This window comes from Neopelma chrysocephalum, unplaced genomic scaffold (genome assembly GCF_003984885.1).
Source record: "Neopelma chrysocephalum unplaced genomic scaffold, ASM398488v2 Primary Assembly neopelma1_91, whole genome shotgun sequence".
Classification (NCBI taxonomy): Eukaryota; Metazoa; Chordata; class Aves; order Passeriformes; family Pipridae; genus Neopelma; species Neopelma chrysocephalum.
In genome coordinates this window covers 4,502,810-4,522,365 of record NW_020897753.1, presented here as the reverse complement: position 1 = coordinate 4,522,365, position 19,556 = coordinate 4,502,810, and the positions used below count along the sequence as shown (strand labels likewise).

The window sequence follows — 19,556 nt, the reverse complement described above, 5'->3', positions numbered from 1 at the left end:
TATTTTCTATTACTTGTGGGAGCTTTCGCCTCTATCTGAAATCTATAAAGTATCTTGCTTTTTTTTTTTTTTTTTTTGGTAGATTCTGAACTATTTTGGAAAAGTCAAAATAAGAACCACATTGGTGACAAAGAATGAGCCCTACAAGCCACACCCTCATGATCTGGTTGGCAAAGACTGCAGAGATGGCTACTACGAAGCCGAGTTCGGGCCAGAACGGCGAGTCCTGTCGTGAGTAATGGTGTTGCTTGGGAGTTTGATTAATTATGCAAGTGATTTGCTAATCTTGTGTTTTAAAACTCAGACTAATGATTAACAGAGCAATTAGAATGCTGTCTTTGCTGTAGTTTACTAATCCATCCCAGGGAGAGGGCAACTTCTCTTTGAAGTATTTCCTTCTTTTTTGGCACCACACACGCGCTTTTTCTTTCCTGTCATCCTTTATTCACTCTCCCAATATCTGTCTCCTTTTCCTTTCTCCCACTTAGTTACTTTTTTTTAGTCTTGTTCAGTAACACATCTTACTCTTGAGCATGACTCTTGGCTACATGTGAAAAGGATGAGTAATAGAATGGGTAACAGTGTTAGAATTAGTACTTCAGGGTGTTGAGGGAAGTTCACATCTTCCATGGAAATTATATTTGGGCTTTCTGGAGAAAGTTTGTGCTGGCTGGCTGTCATGTAATTTAGAAGGTAGTGGTTGTGACACATCTAGAAGTGTGTTAGTGGCTGTCACTGTTGTTGCTGTTTGTTTGGGTTGGGGTTTTTTTGAGTGAAAATACAGATTCTGCTCAGTCCCTGCTGTGTAGAGCAAGTGTGCAGGGGAAGGATCTATCTGCTTGTGGATGTAGTACAGAAAATTCAGGCTGTATATGAGATGTGTTTCTCAGTTCTATTAAGAATATCTCAAATACAGTAGTATTTGATGGCATTTCCTGTAAGCTTACCAAGTCTTTTATAACAAAATAAAAGCAGAATGAATGCAGCGAATGTGGAGTGATTATTGCCAGAGAGGGGAATTTAGAACTAACAAGCTGTTTGTGGGTCACAGTTTGCAATGCAGTGAATTTGGAAGCAGGCTGTTGCTGTGGGGTAGATGTAACTGAGCTGGGAAGAAAATCAGGTAAACATTCCAGTGTATAAGTGACTCTCACACACAGCTCTGAGGCCGCTGGGATTCTGTTTGTGTCAGTGGAATTACTCCGTGTTCAGTGGAGTTTAGTCAGTAGGACACTATGAAAGGAGAGAGAGCTAAGACATGTCTGTTTGAAGGTGGTGATTGCCTTGATGGTGAAACAAGCAGTGGAGATGCTTCTCCAGCATCCAGCCCGGGCTCCAGGGATCACGAAGGCACCACGGTGCATTCAGGTGGTGGGAGCACATTGACATGCAAATATCCCAAACTGTTGAGGGACATTGCACCTTGCCCTGACCATCCACTCACCAGCTTCCTCTTGTCTTCTCAAATCAAGCTTCCTCAGCCAAGGTCAAAGGGAGTCTGCTGTTGTAGCTCATCCCACTTCCTCCCCTCAGCTCTGTGCCTTCTCATCCGCAGCAAAAAAGCCGGATTGCTTAATGCCATTTCTAGATTTGTGTTACACTCACTGATTGCAGGAAGACACTGGTGATTGTTCTTCCTCTTAGCATTTTCTTGCACAAGGTTAAATGTGTAAGCACGAGGCAAGCCTGTTAGAGAGGCTGTTATAATGCCAGAAAACACTGGGATACTCTGCAAATGTTTATTTGCAGATTTTGATGTAATCTCCGTTCTTTGACACGATGCCACGTCTCCATTTCCCTTCAGGCACTGGTGCTTATTTGCTCTATCCATGAATTCTTCTCAATATTAGGGTTTAAGCCTCTCAGTTTCTTACAGAACACTAAGTGGGCTACTTTCTCTTAAATGATAATGGGAAACTGTCAGCCTTGAGCTTGACATTGGAGGTGGGAGGAGACTCCAGACATTCCCTTTGAAATGTTTCCAGCATCGGTACACTCATTTTTTTAACAAATCATTGGTTGCTTTAAGATGAAAGAACAGCATGATCCATAATTGGATCTGGATGTTTAAAGTCATTTTCCTTTTTGTGGCTGGTGACTCAATCTTCACATTCTTCTCTTCAAGTCCACGTTGGAGAAAAGCCTCGTCCAATACTTAGTGAGCAGGACATGTTCTCTCTCACTGGTGATTCTGGCTCTTTGCTCCTGCTGAGCATCCCAAGGGGAGCAAAAATCCAATTTTATTTTTTTTTCCCTTTCAGTAGAAGTGGAATTATTAATCACAGATTTTGGGCTGCTCTGACTAATTACTCTGCATTGTGCTGTTTAAAATTCCCCATGTTTTAAAGTTCCCAAAGCATTTTGTTCTGCCCGTGGAATAATGATCTTTGTACTGCTGCCCAAATTTGATCAGAGCCCTCTTTGGCTGAGACATCAAGGCAAGAGTTTGAATGTTGGAGCTTGTGGGGCTGCCTGTGTACTCAGATTCTTACTTCCTAGGTTGCTCTCTCTCTCTACATGGATGATATCATAGTTTTTTTTAGATGTTTTTCATTTTTTTTCTCTCTCTCTTCCTACTTCTCCCTCTGTCTTCTCGTTATCTCGGCTGCTTCCTGTCAGCTCACGTCGATGTGAAACCCCACAGCCCTGCTGGGGTTCTCAGAGTTCCTCCTCTGGCCCAGCCCTCTGCTCAGCAATAGTTAAACAGACACTTTCACTGTGACAGCACAGCTTTAGAAAACATTTATAATCTGAGAATTTTGGGGGCGCTGAAAAACCTCGTTCTGTCCACGAGAGGCTTTGTTTGGGGATATAACATGGAAACTTCCATGGATGGGCTTTGAAGTGTGCTCCAGGCAATCTCTGGAATACACTGGGTATTCTGGAGGGGGGAAAAAAGTGATGTGTGCTGTAATCAAGCCCTGAAAAAACTACTTCCTGCAAGAGCAGGTGGAAATAGGGTTGGCCATCGAGGTGCAGTCCCAGTCTTGACTGTCATTCCTCTGTGCACTCCTCTAGTGAACAGAGGTTCTGGAAGTGCAGCCTGATGGCAGAGGATTTGGGAACCTCTGAACAGAGCATACTGGGCACAGACAAGGGAGTTTTAATGTCCTTAAACTTAACATCCTGCCAGGATAGTCTCGTTCAGGAGAGCGGTGTTTGGAACGAGGAGGATCTTCAGGTGCAATAGGTTTGTGGAGTTTCAAAGGCAGGGAAATGGCTGGTGCTTCTGGAGAAAGATGCCTGCTGGCACAACCCATCTTCAGAGCTTTATTGTCACATCATGAAACACAGAAACACAGATCATTTTTTAAATTTTTTTTTTTTTTTAACTTCCTGCTTTACATCCACTCAGCTTTGATGATGTCATGGTTTTTCCATGTGGGAAAGAGTCAGCTCGCCTGGGACTCCCCCCACCTCCTACATCAGGGTGACCTGCACTTTTATGCAAATAAGGAAGAGCTGCAGCTCTTCAGAACTTTTCCATAACTATGTGAGATTTAAAAACCTGTTTTGACCTGTTTAAGAAGAAAAAAAAAAAAAAACCAACTTTTAAAATAGTGTCTGAAATTTACATTCCCTGATAAAAAAGCAGGAGAGCAAATCCTTTAACTAATGCAAATTAGCAGGTTTATTGATTACAGAAATAATCGTTGCTATAAATTGCCTGAGTGTTTAACTTTTTAATCTCTGTGGGTTTACTGCAGAGTAATTTTTAATATAGAAATATATATTCTTAATAAGGAATATAAATGGAATTTTATTTTAGCATTTTCACTTCTGTTTCTGCCCTTACTTTAGGAAAAACAGCATCCCTGCTTTTCAGAGCTTTTACACCCTTCTCAAAATTCATTTCTTACACTGCGTGTTATCACACTAATCAACATCAATTAGTTTATTTAATATTCTACGCCGAAGATGCTGCTAGTTGCTGAAATCCTGCCACATGTGCTTCAGTTTTCAGAACTTGGGCATTCAGTGTGTGAAGAAGAAAGACCTGAAGGAATCGATTTCTTTACGAATCTCCAAGAAAATTAACCCTTTCAATGGTGAGTGGAAATGAAATCAGCTGGTTCACTTGGCAGGGTGGTGGTGGTGGTTTCTTTTGTCCTGTCCTGCCTTTGCTTCTGTGGTGGAGCTTGATTTTTTTTTTTTTTCCTCCCCCCAAAAAATCCCTTTCTGAGAAACAATCTTCCCCTTCTGTGTCCCTCTCAGTCTTTCTTCCCTGTCATCACACGATGAATCTATTTGGGTAGTTGCCCTTTTCTTTTTATTATTAGTGTTTAATTTTTGTAATTCCCAGCAGCAATCTGAGTGGCTGCTTGGACAGAAGGAGTGGGATAGCAGCAGAAATGTTTCCTGGAAACGTCTACAAGTGCCTTGGAAATCAAATTCCCCAGTTTTGGCAGGGATGAGAATAAAAGGCTGAATTAGCATAACTCTGCAACAACTTAAGCCAGTACAAATCTCATTTGCCACTGTCCCATCTCTCCTCTTGCTGTGACCCTGGTGGCTGTGACCCCTCAGGCAGTTCAGGGGGCTCTTGGAGTTGCCCTTTGCTTGATTTTTTTTTTTTTACAGCATGGGAGCTGGTGTCCAGGCACTCAGAAATCCACAGCAGGACTGTGATAGCAAGGCCAGGTTGGACAGGGCTTGGAGCAGCCTGGTCTAGTGGAAGGTGTCCCTGCTCATGGCAGGGGGTTGGAAACGAGATGATCCTTAAGGTTTCTTCCAACCCAGGCTATTCCATGATTCTGTGACTGGTCTCAGTCAACTCTGAGGCAGGTCAATGCTGCCACAGAACCACACCTGGGAGGGCCTCCCCACAGGGTTTTGTTTGATGTGACGACTGATCTGTGGGCTACTCTCAAAAAGAGTCATCCTGCTCTTCCCTCCATCCCTGCTCACACACTCCCACCACTTCCCTCACACCACACAGGCTACGTGGGGAAAGGGCTCAGCAAGTTGCTCCAATGGAAAACCAGCTTGGGAAAAAAAAAAAGAAAAAGTGGTTTCCCCTCAGATCAACTTGCTAAACCAATTAATCTCACAGCCATAGAAGTGCCAAGTTCAGTGCATAGAGGGGATGGGGAACACACTGTGAATTTTTGGGCCAACTAGAGTGAGACCAACACATTCAGGATGCAGGCACAACTGGGGGGAATGAGGTGAAAACATAAATACCCCCAAACTGTTACTTCAGTATTGTGAATGCAGTCATGTATTTGTTCAAGTGTGGCATGAGCTTGGAGGTTTTCCAAATGCTTTTACTTTTTTTCAATACCTGCAGAATTCTGGCTGTATTCAGGTAAGATCCTTCTTGGAGAGGTAACAGCTGGATTTCTGGCTGGGTTTAAAGTGTGCCTGAACTGGGACAGAAAAAGAAGTATGTTGAATTTATTACAGAATGAGAAATGTCTTAGATGTTTCTCCTAACTTTAGAACAGCCCCACTGAGTCAGGTTGATGGTCCCAATGACCCATCTAAGCAATTATCTTAGTTAGGATAACAAGTACAAAAAATAGCACAAACTCTTTTGACACAAGTTTAGTTCATCAGCACAATTTAAGCATTTTAAGGGTTTGAATTATGTTGCCTTGACTCAGCCAGCTGTACCTTGATTTCAAACAATAGAAGGGGAACTCTGCTGTAGAAGGAAGTAAAGTTTTACAGTTGTTGGCACTTAACTCCACACTCACTAATCATTTTTGGGCGATTGCAGCAGGTTGCGCTTGGTAGCATCTGGGCAGATCCTGGGATGCTTCCTGCCAGCCCAGCAGTGGAGGAGGCCAAATTCCTGCCCTGGCAGCAGGGGAGAGCCTGCCTGGGTGACACACAGGGCAGCACCCTACTCTGGGCATGGGCTGTGCTGAGAAGGGGCCGCTGGCAATCCCCGCCTGCGTCATCGCCTCTCGGCGCATGTTAACGTGTCAGCACAAAGCAGAGCCACTGGGGAGCAGCCTCCAGGGCAGTCTCACACTGAGCAGAGTCCAGAAAGGCATGGGACCAAGGTTTTATTAGAAACAGGGCTAGTGACAGGAATATTTTTATGTGTTTATTTAGTTGGTCGAAACAGGACTTGGTGAGCAGCAGTCACCGCAGTGCTCGCTGCTTGATAAGGTTGAAAGTTTTATGTGTGGATTTAGTTTGTTTTTTAAGGTCAGGGGAGCGTTGTTACATTCTCCAGGATTGTGCAGCTGTGTTGTATCCATCCTGCTTTGTGCTTTACCTTTGTGTTTTCAGAAGGGCATCTGAATTCTCTGTTTAGAGACATTTCGGAGTTGTGCATCCTTAAGCAGGTTGCAAGTTGGTGTTACTCATTTCTCGTAGGAACAGCATCAAAGAAACTTCATGGAAAACCAGCCTTCAGGGCGTTGGTGTGTTGGTTGTCTTTTCTTTTTCTTTCCCACTTTCTTCTGGAACAAACAGTCCGTGTCCTGAGTCTCCTTTCAGGGCAGAGTTTCAGCACTGACCCTGTTAAGAGATGCAAAGTGCCTCTGGCCTGCCAGCATGTGCATTACTTGTCTTGTTGGTAAGGGATGAAGTAATAGCAAGGCGTGGGTCCACAGAGTTGCATTCCAAACTTCCTTGTGTAAAGGGCCCATCACCTTCCAGTGAAGCCCGGGTGCCACAGACAACTGGGATGGCAAAGGGAGAGTGAATCCCAACAGCTGCTCTCTGGTGGTGTCATCCCTCCTCCACGCCTTCCTGCGTGTGGAATGGACACACAGTGAGTGGGAGTCACCATCAGCAGCCACAGGGAGTTGCTTGGTCGAGCTGCGTGGGATTTAAGATCGCTTTCTCCAGCACTCTCACCTGTGCTGTTGAAACAACTGATGCCTATCTCTGAATTCCTGGATGATGGGAAGTCAGAGTTTGCAGATCAGGCTGTGTGCCAAGCTGGAGATGTCTGCGCTGGGGTAATTCTGGAAGTGTACCTGTAAGGCTGTCTCCTTGGGGATTCCCACTGTTGGCTGGCAGCGTTTACCCCTGGTGAAGTTCAATACAGGCTGTACAAGCTGGGTGCATTCACTGAGTTGCAACGGGACGACTTGCAGTTGGGTTGCTCCTCTTTTGTTGGCCTCGTTCGAGGGAGAACTGCTGTTTCCCCGCAGTGTTTGTGATCCTTTGTGTTCCCAAAGTACATCCCATGTATTTCTGCCCTCTAATAATCTGAACAATTCTAGAAATCCCTCTTGTCTCTCATCCCTGAGCACTCCAGGGAAATGGGGCGCGGTGCCTAACGTGGAACTAGGCCTCCTTGGCATGATGATGATATAAATAGCCCAGCATGGAAGGAGCAGAGTTACTCCTCCAGTGGAGCTGGTCCATGTCTGCTTTCTATGGTGTTTGTTTTCTTTTAGTAGCTGTTGAGTTGTGCCATATCCTTGTCTTCCCATGCACTGTCTGATGTACAGCCAACTCAAATTAAAAGAAGAGCCAGTTTTCAGTTAAGAGCTTTTGTGAGTGGGTGTGACTTGACATAGAGACAACAATTGAGTTAATAACAGCTCGAGTTAATTATCAATGAGGAAAAGCCCTAAGTGTTTTCTTTAAATTTAGGGGAAAACTGCACTTAGTGCAGCATTACAGAGGACTGACCTTTTTCTAGCCAAATGCATGAAAACCCTGCACTTGCCTGGGAGAGAGAAACCCAGAGAACCACCAAATTTCAGGCAGAGATCATCAAGAGGGTGAAAACAGGCTTTCCCTGGAGCTTGACACGGGCTTTTAAAGGTCTTGTTCCTTTGTAATTGCTCCGGCTGTAAGCGTGCGGTTCGTTTTCAGGCTCCCCTGCACCCCACAACTAAAAACGCGGCTCCGATGCCTCCGCGGTCTTTCCTTTCCTCTGCCGTTTCCCCTTTCCGCCCGCGGGCAGCTGACCCCGCGTCGGCTCCGCGCTCGTCACCGGCTCCGCCGCGACGCCCCCTCCACGCCTCCGCTCTCACACTCGCTTCCTGCCCACACCGACACCCTCCCCGCAGCTTCCCTTCGGCCCCTGTGCCGCTGCGTCCACGAGGTCCCTTCTCCTCTGACGCCACTCGCCCTGACTCCGCCAGGATCCCACCCCGCGCCTGCTTTAAAGTTGGCCTTTATAGGGAGGTTTGTGGGGCCGTGGGTTCTGTGAGCAAAGAAGCAAAATGAACCGAGGGAAGAGTCTTGGCAAGAATCCGTGAGCTGGGAGCAGATTGAAAGTGTCCACTGTAATGAGTGCCTTGGCTGTTACAAGAAACTTTAAGCTTTTTCTCTTGAATTAAAACAAACGTGCAAACCCCCAGCTAAGTTCTCCAGCAGAAAATCCTGGTGAGAGTCGTCAGCTTTTCAAAGAGGCAACCTCACTTAAGGAAAGCTGCATGTCCTGATGGTGACGTGACTGAGAGCTCCATGTCCTGATGGTGACATGATTTTAGCACTCAGCTTTGGAAAGCCCTTTGTTCTCTCGTTCCTCCTGCAAATCCTTCTCGCTGTTTATGCTGAAATGTGTATGTTATTAATCTAAAGGACAGCCACAAATGAAATTGTTTAAAAAGGAAAAGGAAAATTACCAAGTAGACAAAAAATGCTGACTTACTTTTTTTATGATATAAACAGAAACTGCTAAAAAAATGTACAGAAGCTGATTACATTCACTTAAATCTGTTCCAGTTTTGCCTTTTTCAGATATAACTTGAAACAGGAAAAGAAGCCAGAGAAACATTGTCTAGGCAAAACAAGCACTGAGTTTTAAAAGTTTTAATTTATTTTCCCAGGTCTTGCATTGGCTTTTATATGAGGCCAAGCCATTTGCCTTCCTCATGTCTCTTTCTTCTGTGAAACAGGGAAATGTATCCATAGCAATTTGGGCATTTATTATGTAGGTTGGCATCTGAATTTTAGTTGTTTGCACTCATCAACCCCCTGAAGATTTTGGGTTTTAAAAACTTGAGTGTTGCTGGCACACACTCTGTTTCGAGGTACATGTAAAAGTTTCTCTTTTCTTCTGCATGATTGATTGAAAATCACCTTTTTGCGAATCTCAGAGTATAAAACAGGCATAGATGTGCTGGGAGAAGAAATGTAGTGTTGCCATGGTCCTTCCCTCCCCTTGTTCCCAGCTTCATCAGGACTCTTTGTCAGGATCTGTAGTGATAGGATGAGTGTTCAAACTGAAAGAGGGGAAATTTAGGTTAGTTATATGGAAGAAATTCTTTACTGTGAGGGTGGTGAGGCTCTGGCACAGGTTTCCCAGAGAAGCAGTGGATGCCCCAACCCTGGAAGTGTCCAAGGCCAGGATGGATGGGGCTCTGAGCAACCCAGTCCAGTGGATGGTGCCCCTGCCTATGGCAGGGGGTTGGAACTGGATGAACTTTAAGGTCCCTTCCAACCCAAACCATTCTATGGTTCTGCCTCTCGGGAGATGCTGATAGATGGATTTATGACTCTGGATGTGCAGCTGAACAGCCTGGCTTGTCATCCAGTGCTGTGTGTCCAGATGCTGAAGCCCGAATGGGGCACAGTGTTCTGCTGTTGGCACCAGGGAACAAACAGCACACTAGGATGTCTCTCTGCACGTAGCTAATTTGGAAACAGTAAATGTGGCATTAAACTAGCTGGTGAGGTCCTTTCGAGCTGTGTGGAGTTGAGCTACAGGAGACACCAGTCAAACACTTGGGCAGCTCAGTGTGTGTTGTGTTTCTTGTCTGCTGTGGGGCTTCCCAAGGCTCCACTGGCACAGCTGTGGCTGCAGTGATGATGAAGGCCGGTGGGGGTAAGCTGGATCTGAAATGCACCCCCCAGGCACCAGGAGGGACCTGTGACTTGCAGCCCATGTCCCTGACTGTCTGAACCGGGCATAAATCATCACCACCACTGGAAGAGGCAGCCCTTCCTTTGCCTGCACCCACTTCCACCAATTCCCTTGTGCCGGGGCTACCTGTCGTGGGAACCAGCTGGCTGAAAACAAGCCTTTTCCTCTTTCCTTCTGGCAAGATAGTTCTGAGCCAGACCAGTTCCTTGATCTGATTCACCACATGAGAGCTAAGCCCAGCCTAAGAGCAGCGCTGGAAAGGTTGGGCAGAGCCAGCCTTTGGCAGCAAAACCTCTGGCGTGGACCGAGTTAGACTGCCCAGTCGGTATCAGGGCCAGGGGGGGTATCTTTGTACTCCAGGAGCAAAACCCTTGGGGCAAACCACCTCTGTGTCATCCCTTAAACGAAACTGAGCTCCCAGCGTATCCCTAAATTAAAAACCCTCATCTGCGTAAGAGAGGAACAGCTCATGGTGGTTATTAATGATGTGTGTTCCCCAGCCATCTCGGGGTGGTTTTGTTTGTGGGAGGTCGTTCCTTTTGAGATCTCACGTGCCCCTGCAGCCCCTCACTGAGAAGGGAAGGTCACAGAGCCCTCCCCGAGTGTGTCACGCCACATCCTTTGCCCTGGAATTTTCCACGCAGGTTAAGTTGAGATGCTCAAGTCCCCCCAGCTCCGCCCACTCCAGGTTTCTGACATCATTAGCTGAGTGGAGGGCTGTGTGTGAGGGACCTGCTGTTTCATCAGGTGTCATGTTATCAGCCAAAAAAGCAAAGCTTTCATCATCTCTTTTCAGCATTCAGAATGAACTTTCACTTTCCCTGCAGCAGCACCTCATGGGTGAACATCAGAGCCCTTCATCCCCCAGTAATTTCATCAGGTATATGGTATTTCATGGGCCTTGCTGGATGTTGAAGGCTGATAAAATATTAAAAAAATCTATAAAACTATAACTAGAAATTAATAGGAACAAATAGGAGATCTGATATTATCAGTATCTTTCTTTTGTGTCCACACTTGGTGGGTTGGACCCAGAAAGTCTCCAGTTCTCTATTACAGAAGCAAATCCAGCAAGGTCTCAGTGGAATCCCAGCAGGGCATCTCTGGACATTAGAGCCAAAATCTGGGAGACGGAGACAACCCAAACCTAATGCCTGTGTCACATGAGCTGCCTGGATTATCCAGCTCACGTTGGAAGAAGTTCACAGTTTAGCTCATGTGGGGTTTTTTTCTGCCCCCGCTGGGACTGTGTCAGTCTCTTCCCATATTAGTAGATAATGGATTAGGGAATTATTTCCAAGATAATTATTTAAGTTGGGGAATCAGCATTTTGTTCTGAAGAGTTGTAAACAGATTTATAATGAAAGGATTCACCAGTTGTTGCAGCCCCTTTCTGGATGAACAGCAAATCCTCCCTGGGTTTAACTGTAACTCCAGGTACTGCTTTGGAAATCCTATTGCCACAATCTTGGTGGATGGGGTTGGTTTTCTTTTGCTGGGTTTCTTATGGATTTTTTTACACTATTCTCCATATTTGGAGTTTAATTTTGTAAAATATTTTCTTGATCTCCATGTGTCCGAGTTGCTGTGTGTTGCTTTGGAATGCTCTTCCTTCCACTTGTAAAGCAGCTGTACTTACAAACAGTCCTTGTGTGCAGAGATAACTACAGAAAAAGAATTCCTGCCAGGTTAAGGCCATTTTTTTTTTATTAGATTGGGCCATCAGAGGAATGTACCTCGACTGTTGGTTGGGTTCCAGCCCTTTCGGTTGGATTCATACGAAGAAAGTAAGGTGTGGTACCACACAGCGAGCTGCAGGCAGAAGAGGAAGTTGAACTCTTGCCAAAACCGGAGTATATCTTCCCTTTTTTTTATTCATGTGTTGTGTTGGAGCCTTTTTTTGCTGTACCTGCCCCCAACACAGCATTTCAGGCGACAGTTTTGCTTCACTGCTTCCAGCGAGCTCCTGGTGCAGAGCTCGGTTGGTGGAGTGGCTGCTCCTCTCCTCCGGTACATACCGTTCCCAAAATCTTCGACAGCGTTTCCTAACTTTAATAACTTCAGGTTTGTCAGGTCTAACCCCGTCTGTTGTCCTTCTGTGCAGAAGTTGGTGGAATAACGCGGAATGACACGACCATCCTCCGGCCGGCCGTGCTCCAGGCATTAGTCAGGGTGTTTGTCTGCCTGGGTTTTGTTTGCTTTTAATATTCTCAAGGTGTCAGCCAGCACCCATTCCAAGGTAGTGGCTGCTGCCAAATGGACTTCAGAGGGAGCAGAATTAGATGTCTGTCCAAAATAACAACATTTGATTTTGTTTGGATGATTGTCTTTAATGTTTTGAAATCGATGAAAGCTCTTTATGTGAATGTGGAATCTGGTGTCTCTGTGTTTTTTTTTTTTGTTTTTGGTTTTTGGTTGTGTTTTTTTTTTTTTTTTAAAGCATGTCATCACAAGATGGAGTTGCAGCTGTCTTGTTCTTCTTTTTTGCTCTGCTATGTTCTTCTTGTCTGGTTAAAAATAGCCCGGGAGGAATCACTCTCGACTGAACACTTCCTCTTTCAAACTACAGATTTTTTTGAATTTTATTAAATCATTTATAAAAGCATGCAAATGAGGAGCAGTGGGTTTTGCTGTGATACAGTGTGTACACAGCAGTTCTGTCCCTTGCCATTCTTGGCACACCACTCCTCTCCCACATCAGGTGTTAAACAGATTTATTGGGAATTTGCGCAAGTTCGTAGCGTAGGAACTGATGTCATTCGAATCTCAGCATTGGTAATTTTCTCCATAATGCTGTATTTTTGCATTTGGAGGGTTCTCTTAAACTCTAATTCTGCTGTTACTTGTTTCTGAGGAAGAGGCACGTTTCCCTGTGGAAAACATGGTGCAGAGCTGGGGCTCCTTTAGCGTGAGAGAGACTTGGTTGTACAACCGCAAAGTCCTCACTTCTGATTCGGGGTCAAAAGCCAGATGCATATTTTGTGCTTGCCTTCCATCTACAGATTGAGGCAAAGGTATTGAATCTCTGTGCTCGATTTAATTGTAAAGAGGTTTGAAATTTGAGCACCCCTTGTGTCTCTGGAAGGATCCTCGTGGTCACTGATGTGACACACAAATGTGAGCCGTGATGTCACGGTGTCCTTGGGAGCTGCCCATGATGTCAGAACATGGGTTAGAGCTGCTGTCCTGATATCCCTTCTGCAAGGAGCAGCCTGGAGAATGCACCTTTCTTTTTGTATTCTCTGGATCAGGCTGTATCAAGAGGCTGTTGGGCTGCGGAGTCGGTCAAATCCGAGTTAGGCTGCAGAGTCTCTTCCAAACCTGTTTTTTGAAGATCCTCTTTCAGGAGTGCATTAAATCATAAAACTTTGTGTATCTGGTAGCACAGTCAGCACCAGCCTGCCAAGTGCTCAGTGGCAGAACTCCCCTGGGCCCCACCACTTCTGAAGTTCACCCAGTTGTTGCTTAGTTTTGTGTATTTGTCTTGAAATATTGCAGATAATGGCCTTGTAAAGGGGAAAGGTGACTTGATTTCCTTTTACAGTAGAGACCAGGAGAAACTGAGATACTCAGAGCCCCAGAAAGACTCAAAATGCCAGTGGAAAGTATTCTGAGCTCATCACACTTATTATTTCACACTATCAGAAGGTAAAAGGAAGAAATCATTCAAGTGGGCATTGTGGAATCCCACTCGTGGCAGGGTGGAGACCAAGCCAGTGATAAATGTTAAAAGGTCAGAGCAAGCAATCTAATCATTGCAGTGTGGTCCCCAGACTTCTTGTCACAGCCACACTTGATCTTTTATTGTTGCAAGAGGCCTTTGAAAGGGCAGGGGAGGGAGTGAATGGTGAGGTGGTGATCTGGTGACTTGGCACGTGCTCACTTTGGGTTGTTGTGAGGACTGTGAAACTGTGCTGAACTGCTGCTCAGAAAGGTTTTGGGAAAGAGAAACACTTGCAATGGTTTTAATTATCAGTACTTGCACTTAAGTGAAATTAAATCAGTGTCTCGTTTTGCCAGCACTGAATGTCATCATAATGGTTTAATGTCAGACCTTCAAGGAAAGTGTTGAATTCAGAGAGGGCTGCTTTTCCTGGGAATACAGGAAATGTTCAGTAATCATAACCCAGGTCCTGTGACTCGTAATTTAAAGTAAGGAAAGGGTGAACAAAACAGAAATGCTGAGTTTGGGTTATGTATGGCTGTGTTTTACACTGGGAGGAGCGTGCAAGGAAACAGATCCTCTTGCATTACAAAATTATATCCTAATGATTCCACTAGAAGGTACAGAAGCGACACAGGTGGTGATGGGGTGAGGAGGTGGTTTGTGCTGTTTCAGCTTCATTCTTGCCCCAGGAACTGCCTTCTGATTCTTCTTCCATCTCAGTTTTTAGAGGAAAATAACAACATCATGTAGCCAGAGTCTCTCACCGCTGCAGAAAATCTTCAGCGAGGTCCTAATACTTCTTTGTACCGAAATATTTCTCTTCAGTAGCAACATTGATTTTGTAAATTTTATCATGCACAAATAAGAGAGGAACCCATCCAGGGAGTGACTTCTAAACCACAGATACATGAAACTGCTCTGGCAGGCAAGGTCAGGAAACCATATGCAAGAAACAGCTGGAGAACTTGGGACAGTCGAGCCTTGTTTGGTGCAGGGGAAGCTTTAAAGGTTTTGTATCATTTGCTGCGAGCAAGGAATTTATTGGCAGGCACTACAGGCACGTTTGCTCGGGCAACACCATCCCTTTTACTGGTGGAGATTCATCCCTGGTTTGGTAGAGAATTACTGCTGGTTCTGATGACTAATCCTCAGTCTTGTCCTTCCTTCTGCTGTTCAGTGCCTGAGGAGCAGCTGCACAACATCGACGAGTACGATCTCAACGTCGTCCGCCTCTGCTTCCAAGCTTTCCTCCCGGACGAGCACGGCAACTACACCATAGCCCTTCCTCCTTTGATTTCCAACCCCATCTATGACAATAGTAAGTACCAGCTCGGTCAAATGTCTGGTTTTTTGTGCCCCTCTTTGTTTTTCCTCTCTGGCTTGGGATGAGAAATGCCAGGTCCGGGCCAGTTCTGGGTCTCTTCTGTGGCTCGGGCCTGCCGGGTGCGTGTCTGACACGTGGGCAGGTCACAGTGAGCACGACTTCAAACGTGATCCCAGGGTGAAGTGTTGGCCAAACAGAGTCAGAATTGGCTGTCACATCCATGGACTCACACACAGGTGTGTTTTCAGCCCTTACTCATGGATAGCAGCAATGACTGCATGGAAAGGCCCGTTCCTGATGTGCCGCGTGATTTAAGTCAGAGTAGTTTAATGGGTGGCTGCCTTCAGGCTGGTCTGTTTTCCAAGGCAGTCTTCTAAAGCCTGTTTGTGCCCTTGAGGAGTCTTGCCTTTGCCTTGTGAGGGCTCTGGAATGGGACTTGAGAGATTTATCCAAGTGGGAAACTGTCTTAAGGCTTTTATATGCCTTTTGTATCCCAGTCAGCTGTTGTTTCATTGTATAGGTGGATAATGGGGGAATCTTGGATCATGCTCTGGGAGGGTGCAGAGGTACATCAAACCCTCCTTCTTGACACTGTTTTCCACAAAACTGGATGTCTGTAGGGCTTTGCCAGGTCACTGCAGCTGAGGATTTTAGCCCTCAGGATGTGCTGGGCTTCTCTCCTGGAACAGAGTAGCAAAAGAACTCCTGAGCCTCAAAAACTTTCCTGCGGTGGTTTTTATTTCTGTAGCACAAGTATTTCCATGCTAAATACTTAAGGTCCCTATTTTAGCAGAAACTACTGAATAAAACGAGATCTGTGTTTAAAAAGTTGTTAGAATTGTGCTATGTGAGTGTGACCCTTATGAAAACATTGGCTACGAACTCAGGTGGGTTTGACATTTTTAGAGTCTGGAACGATCCAGAAGTTGGGACTGTGTGAGCGTTGTGCTGCTGAGGAGCCTTGTGCTGAAGTAACCCGGGGCTGAGATAAAACTGGTGATGTGCAGGACCTGCAGCTCTGCCCCAGATGCCATTTAGAAATGTGCCAGATCACGATCAGCCGTCTCCGTGGGCTGACGTCAGCCCTTGCGGAGCCGCGAAAGGCCAGAGCTGTGCGTGGTGGGGGAACAGGGTGTGCTGCTGTGGGCGTCCGTGGGCAGCACTGGAGGTGCCTGAACCCTCCACGTAATGTAGCAGCGGCGTAAATAAAGCCCTGCTTCCCCCTGCAACCACAAAGTCATAAAACATGATGTCGCTCGGTTTCACATCTGAGTTGCCTTTAAAAACATCGGTCTTGTTAAACCTGCCCTGTCATACCTTGGGTCAAGTCGGGTGGTGACTTCGGAGAACGGATACAACGGGATGGAGAATCCTGCCTTGGGAGGTTTGAGCTTCTGCACGTCTGTTCAGATGCTCTGAAAATCAATCAGCTTGCACGTTTCAAATCCAGTGTTTTCTTCACCGTCGAATCCTTTGTAGTCTCCACCTGCTTTGGATAGTAGAGATACATAAGAATCATACAGACATAACACAGGCAGTCCCAGTGGTAGAGCCTGCGAGTATCTAACATTCAGCATTTCAGGCACCTTCTGTTTTCTCTTGGTTTTCGTGTTCACTGGTTTTGAGCAGAAATTTCCCAAGTTGCAAATCTCGCCACGCCAGAGCTCTTGGGAAGAGTCAGATGAAGCAGCTCACAGTTTCTGAGAACTGAGGTTGGGTACAGCGTGTTGTGCTGCCCTGGTTGTAAGAGATGTGATTTTGGGTGCAGAGCTCCTTTTTTTTTTTTTAGGGATTTGACCTAAAGGGAGAGGTGGAGAGGGACTTTTCAGAAGGTTGTGCAGTGATGGGACAAGGGGTGATGGCTTCAAACTGACACAGGGCAGGGTTAGATTGGATATTAGGAAGAAATCCTTCCCTGTGAGGGTGGGGAGGCCCTGGCACAGGTTGCCCAGAGAAGCTGTGGCTGCCCCATCCCTGGAAGTGTCCAAGGCCAGGTTGAAGCAACCTGGTCTAGTGGAAGTGTCCCTGCCCATGGCAGGGGGGTTGGAGTGACATGATCTTCAAGGTCCCTTCCAACCCAAACCACTCTGAGATTCTATGATGTCAAGTGCCATTCAAACACACAGAAGTGAAACAAAGGTAAAATTAGGCTTTTCCTCACAATTCTTAATTTACCCTTCCTGTGAAAAACGCGCCATGACGCTGTCAGTCACGTGGTCCTGGGCTGTTTCTGGCTTTGTTTGGTTTCCTCTCCCTTCAGAGTTTCTGATTCATTCAGCAAATGAAGTGGTGTGTGTCATGTAGTACATGAGGCTGCAGCTCCCACTTCTAATAATAATAATAGTAATAACTGCAGATAGTAACTACGTAATTGGGGTCTGGTGTGAGGCTACCAGGAACTCTGCTCTAGGTGTAGTCTGTGTTGTGCTGCACTGTGGCTGTACTTGGGCAGGAATTGACTCAAACTGGGAGTTTAAAGCAGATTTGTTTGTTTATTTGTTTGGGTTTTTTTGAGGGTGACACCATGAGCTCTGGTTTTGTGTTTAATCTGTGTTTGGAACGGGGAGCCTGCGGTGGCAGAGCCTCCTGGTGCTGTGGAGGATCACTTTTGGGGAGGCAAAAGCAGCACCTGCTGGATCCTTCCAAGCATTTTAAATGTATTTGGAGCTGCTGCTCCAGAACTGTGCCAGGCACCACCAGGTGGATCCGTGGCTCCATCCCACCGGAGTTGCCTGCAGTCATGAGGTGGTTGGGATGTGGTGTGCAGCCTTCAGTGGGCTTAGTTCATGGTGACATATACAGCAGCTCTCCATCCACAGCCATCCTGAGGGCTGTTCATGCTTTGCCACAGTCTGGGGTTGAAATGTGAGCATTTTGGGGTGAAACCTGCTACCTTGAGTAAAGGTATGAAATTACAGTCCTAAACCTGTTCTTAGGCACCTGCAGAGGGTAGCAGAGGAGGTGCTGGATGGCCAAGTATCTCTGTGAATAAAATACAGAGAGGGGAATTTTCATGACTTGCCAGCCCAGCTGTTTCCAGAGAAGTGTGACTGTACCAGGTAACCAGTCACTCAAAGCACTGCTTTGAGTTATTCTGCAGCTTGAAGGGCAGCAGGGCCGAGCACAACCACGTCATTTGGAGAAGTATTTTGAGACCTCTCCAGAATAGTCAGGGGAGTGAGTGTCACAGCTGTGCTGGTGTCTTTTGTTTGGAGATCAGCAGCTGAGAGCTGCAGGGTCAGGGAATATCAGGCCCTGCTTCTGAATTCCCTTCATGGAGCGACTTGTTGCGTGTGGATTTCAGGGTATCACTCCTCCAGCTGTTCCTTCCCTTTATATGCCTTAACTCCCAGCACCTTGTATCCAACAGTGACACAGTCACAGTCATTCTTTGTCATCAAATTTGCCTCTTTGTTTCCAGGAGCTCCCAACACCGCAGAGCTGAGAATTTGCCGCGTGAACAAGAACTGTGGGAGCGTAAAGGGAGGAGACGAAATATTTCTGCTGTGTGACAAAGTTCAGAAAGGTAATCTTTGTCCCAGGTGGCTGACGCTGCCACTTCTTGCTGGGGGGCTGAGACCCTTCACCACACACCCTGAGTGGTTGGGTTTTATGGATGGGCAGAGCAGCTTTCGGGTTCAAGGGCTCTCGTGTCTTTCAAGTCGAGCCACTTTGCACCTGAACTCTGAGTGGGGCTCCTTCCTTTCCTCCCCTTTTTCTGCTGGAAGTTTTTGGTTTCCCAGCTTAACAAGCATCTTCTGTTTCTGATGGACCAGATGATATAGAAGTCAGATTTGTCCTGGACAACTGGGAGGCCAAGGGTTCCTTCTCCCAAGCCGACGTTCACCGCCAGGTCGCCATCGTGTTCCGGACGCCCCCGTTCCTCAAGGACATCACCGAGCCCGTCACGGTGAAGATGCAGCTCCGGAGACCTTCCGACCAGGAAGTCAGTGAGCCTATGGATTTCAGATACCTACCAGATGAGAAGGGTATGGTCTCAATTAGTTGTGTTTCTGAAAAGCAATTATCAGTGCAGAACTTGAGGTAGTCACTCAATTAGTAAAAATTCTACAACTTAAGCGAAGCAGCGTTTTGGATTTTAAAAGTAACAACAGTCAGTTTGTTCCCTCTTTCAGTAAAAGTATCAAGAATCACTGTCCATAACACTGTCGTGGTTTGTTAATGCTGCCATGCTTGAAATACTTCTCTTTAAATGTATCTCACTGCACTTTGGTGCCTCTAGGAACTTCCTTTACACTCTGTATCCAAGAGAATGGTAACACTTTCCCCTTCCTCTCCTTTCTCTGTAGATCCATATGGCAACAAGGCAAAAAGGCAAAGATCAACGTTGGCTTGGCAAAAGCTCATGCAGGACTGTGGTAAGGAAAATATTTGCCTTTTTTTCTTGTTGAGGGAACTTACATTTCGATGGAGCTGTTTTGTATGAGAGCAAACATTTGGAGTGGACTCACGCTTTCTTCCATCGCAGGATCAAACACAACAGAGAGGCCCAAAGTAACTCCGTTCCCCGTTGTCACTCCTGAAGGGAAGATGATTAAAAAAGGTAGGTTTTTGCTTACAGTCTCACAGTGCTTTGAAACAAACAGTGCCCTCCTCTTTGCTTGAAATTCTAATCTCTGGAGGGTTTCTTCCTGTAAGATGCTGATACTTTTGACTGTACAAACATAAACCCATCAGTTCTTTATGTAACTGTAGCCATCACCCTCAGTGTGGGCCATAGAGGGGTGAGGTGCACAGCTCTCTGCTGCTGTCCAGAA

The 19,556-nt window shown here is 46.0% G+C and overlaps 1 protein-coding gene across 2 annotated transcripts in view; it reads left to right on the top strand.

Moving 5' to 3' along the window:
- REL (REL proto-oncogene, NF-kB subunit) overlaps positions 1–19,556 on the top strand; it is a 40,374-nt gene that overhangs the window by 18,009 nt on the left and 2,809 nt on the right. For both annotated transcript variants that reach the window (XM_027693341.1, XM_027693343.1), the window contains 7 exons: positions 83–231; positions 3,958–4,049; positions 14,632–14,772; positions 18,200–18,304; positions 18,555–18,767; positions 19,089–19,157; positions 19,268–19,342. In XM_027693341.1, coding sequence (XP_027549142.1) covers positions 83–231; positions 3,958–4,049; positions 14,632–14,772; positions 18,200–18,304; positions 18,555–18,767; positions 19,089–19,157; positions 19,268–19,342 — 844 coding nt within the window. The remainder of the gene's footprint in view (positions 1–82; positions 232–3,957; positions 4,050–14,631; positions 14,773–18,199; positions 18,305–18,554; positions 18,768–19,088; positions 19,158–19,267; positions 19,343–19,556) is intronic.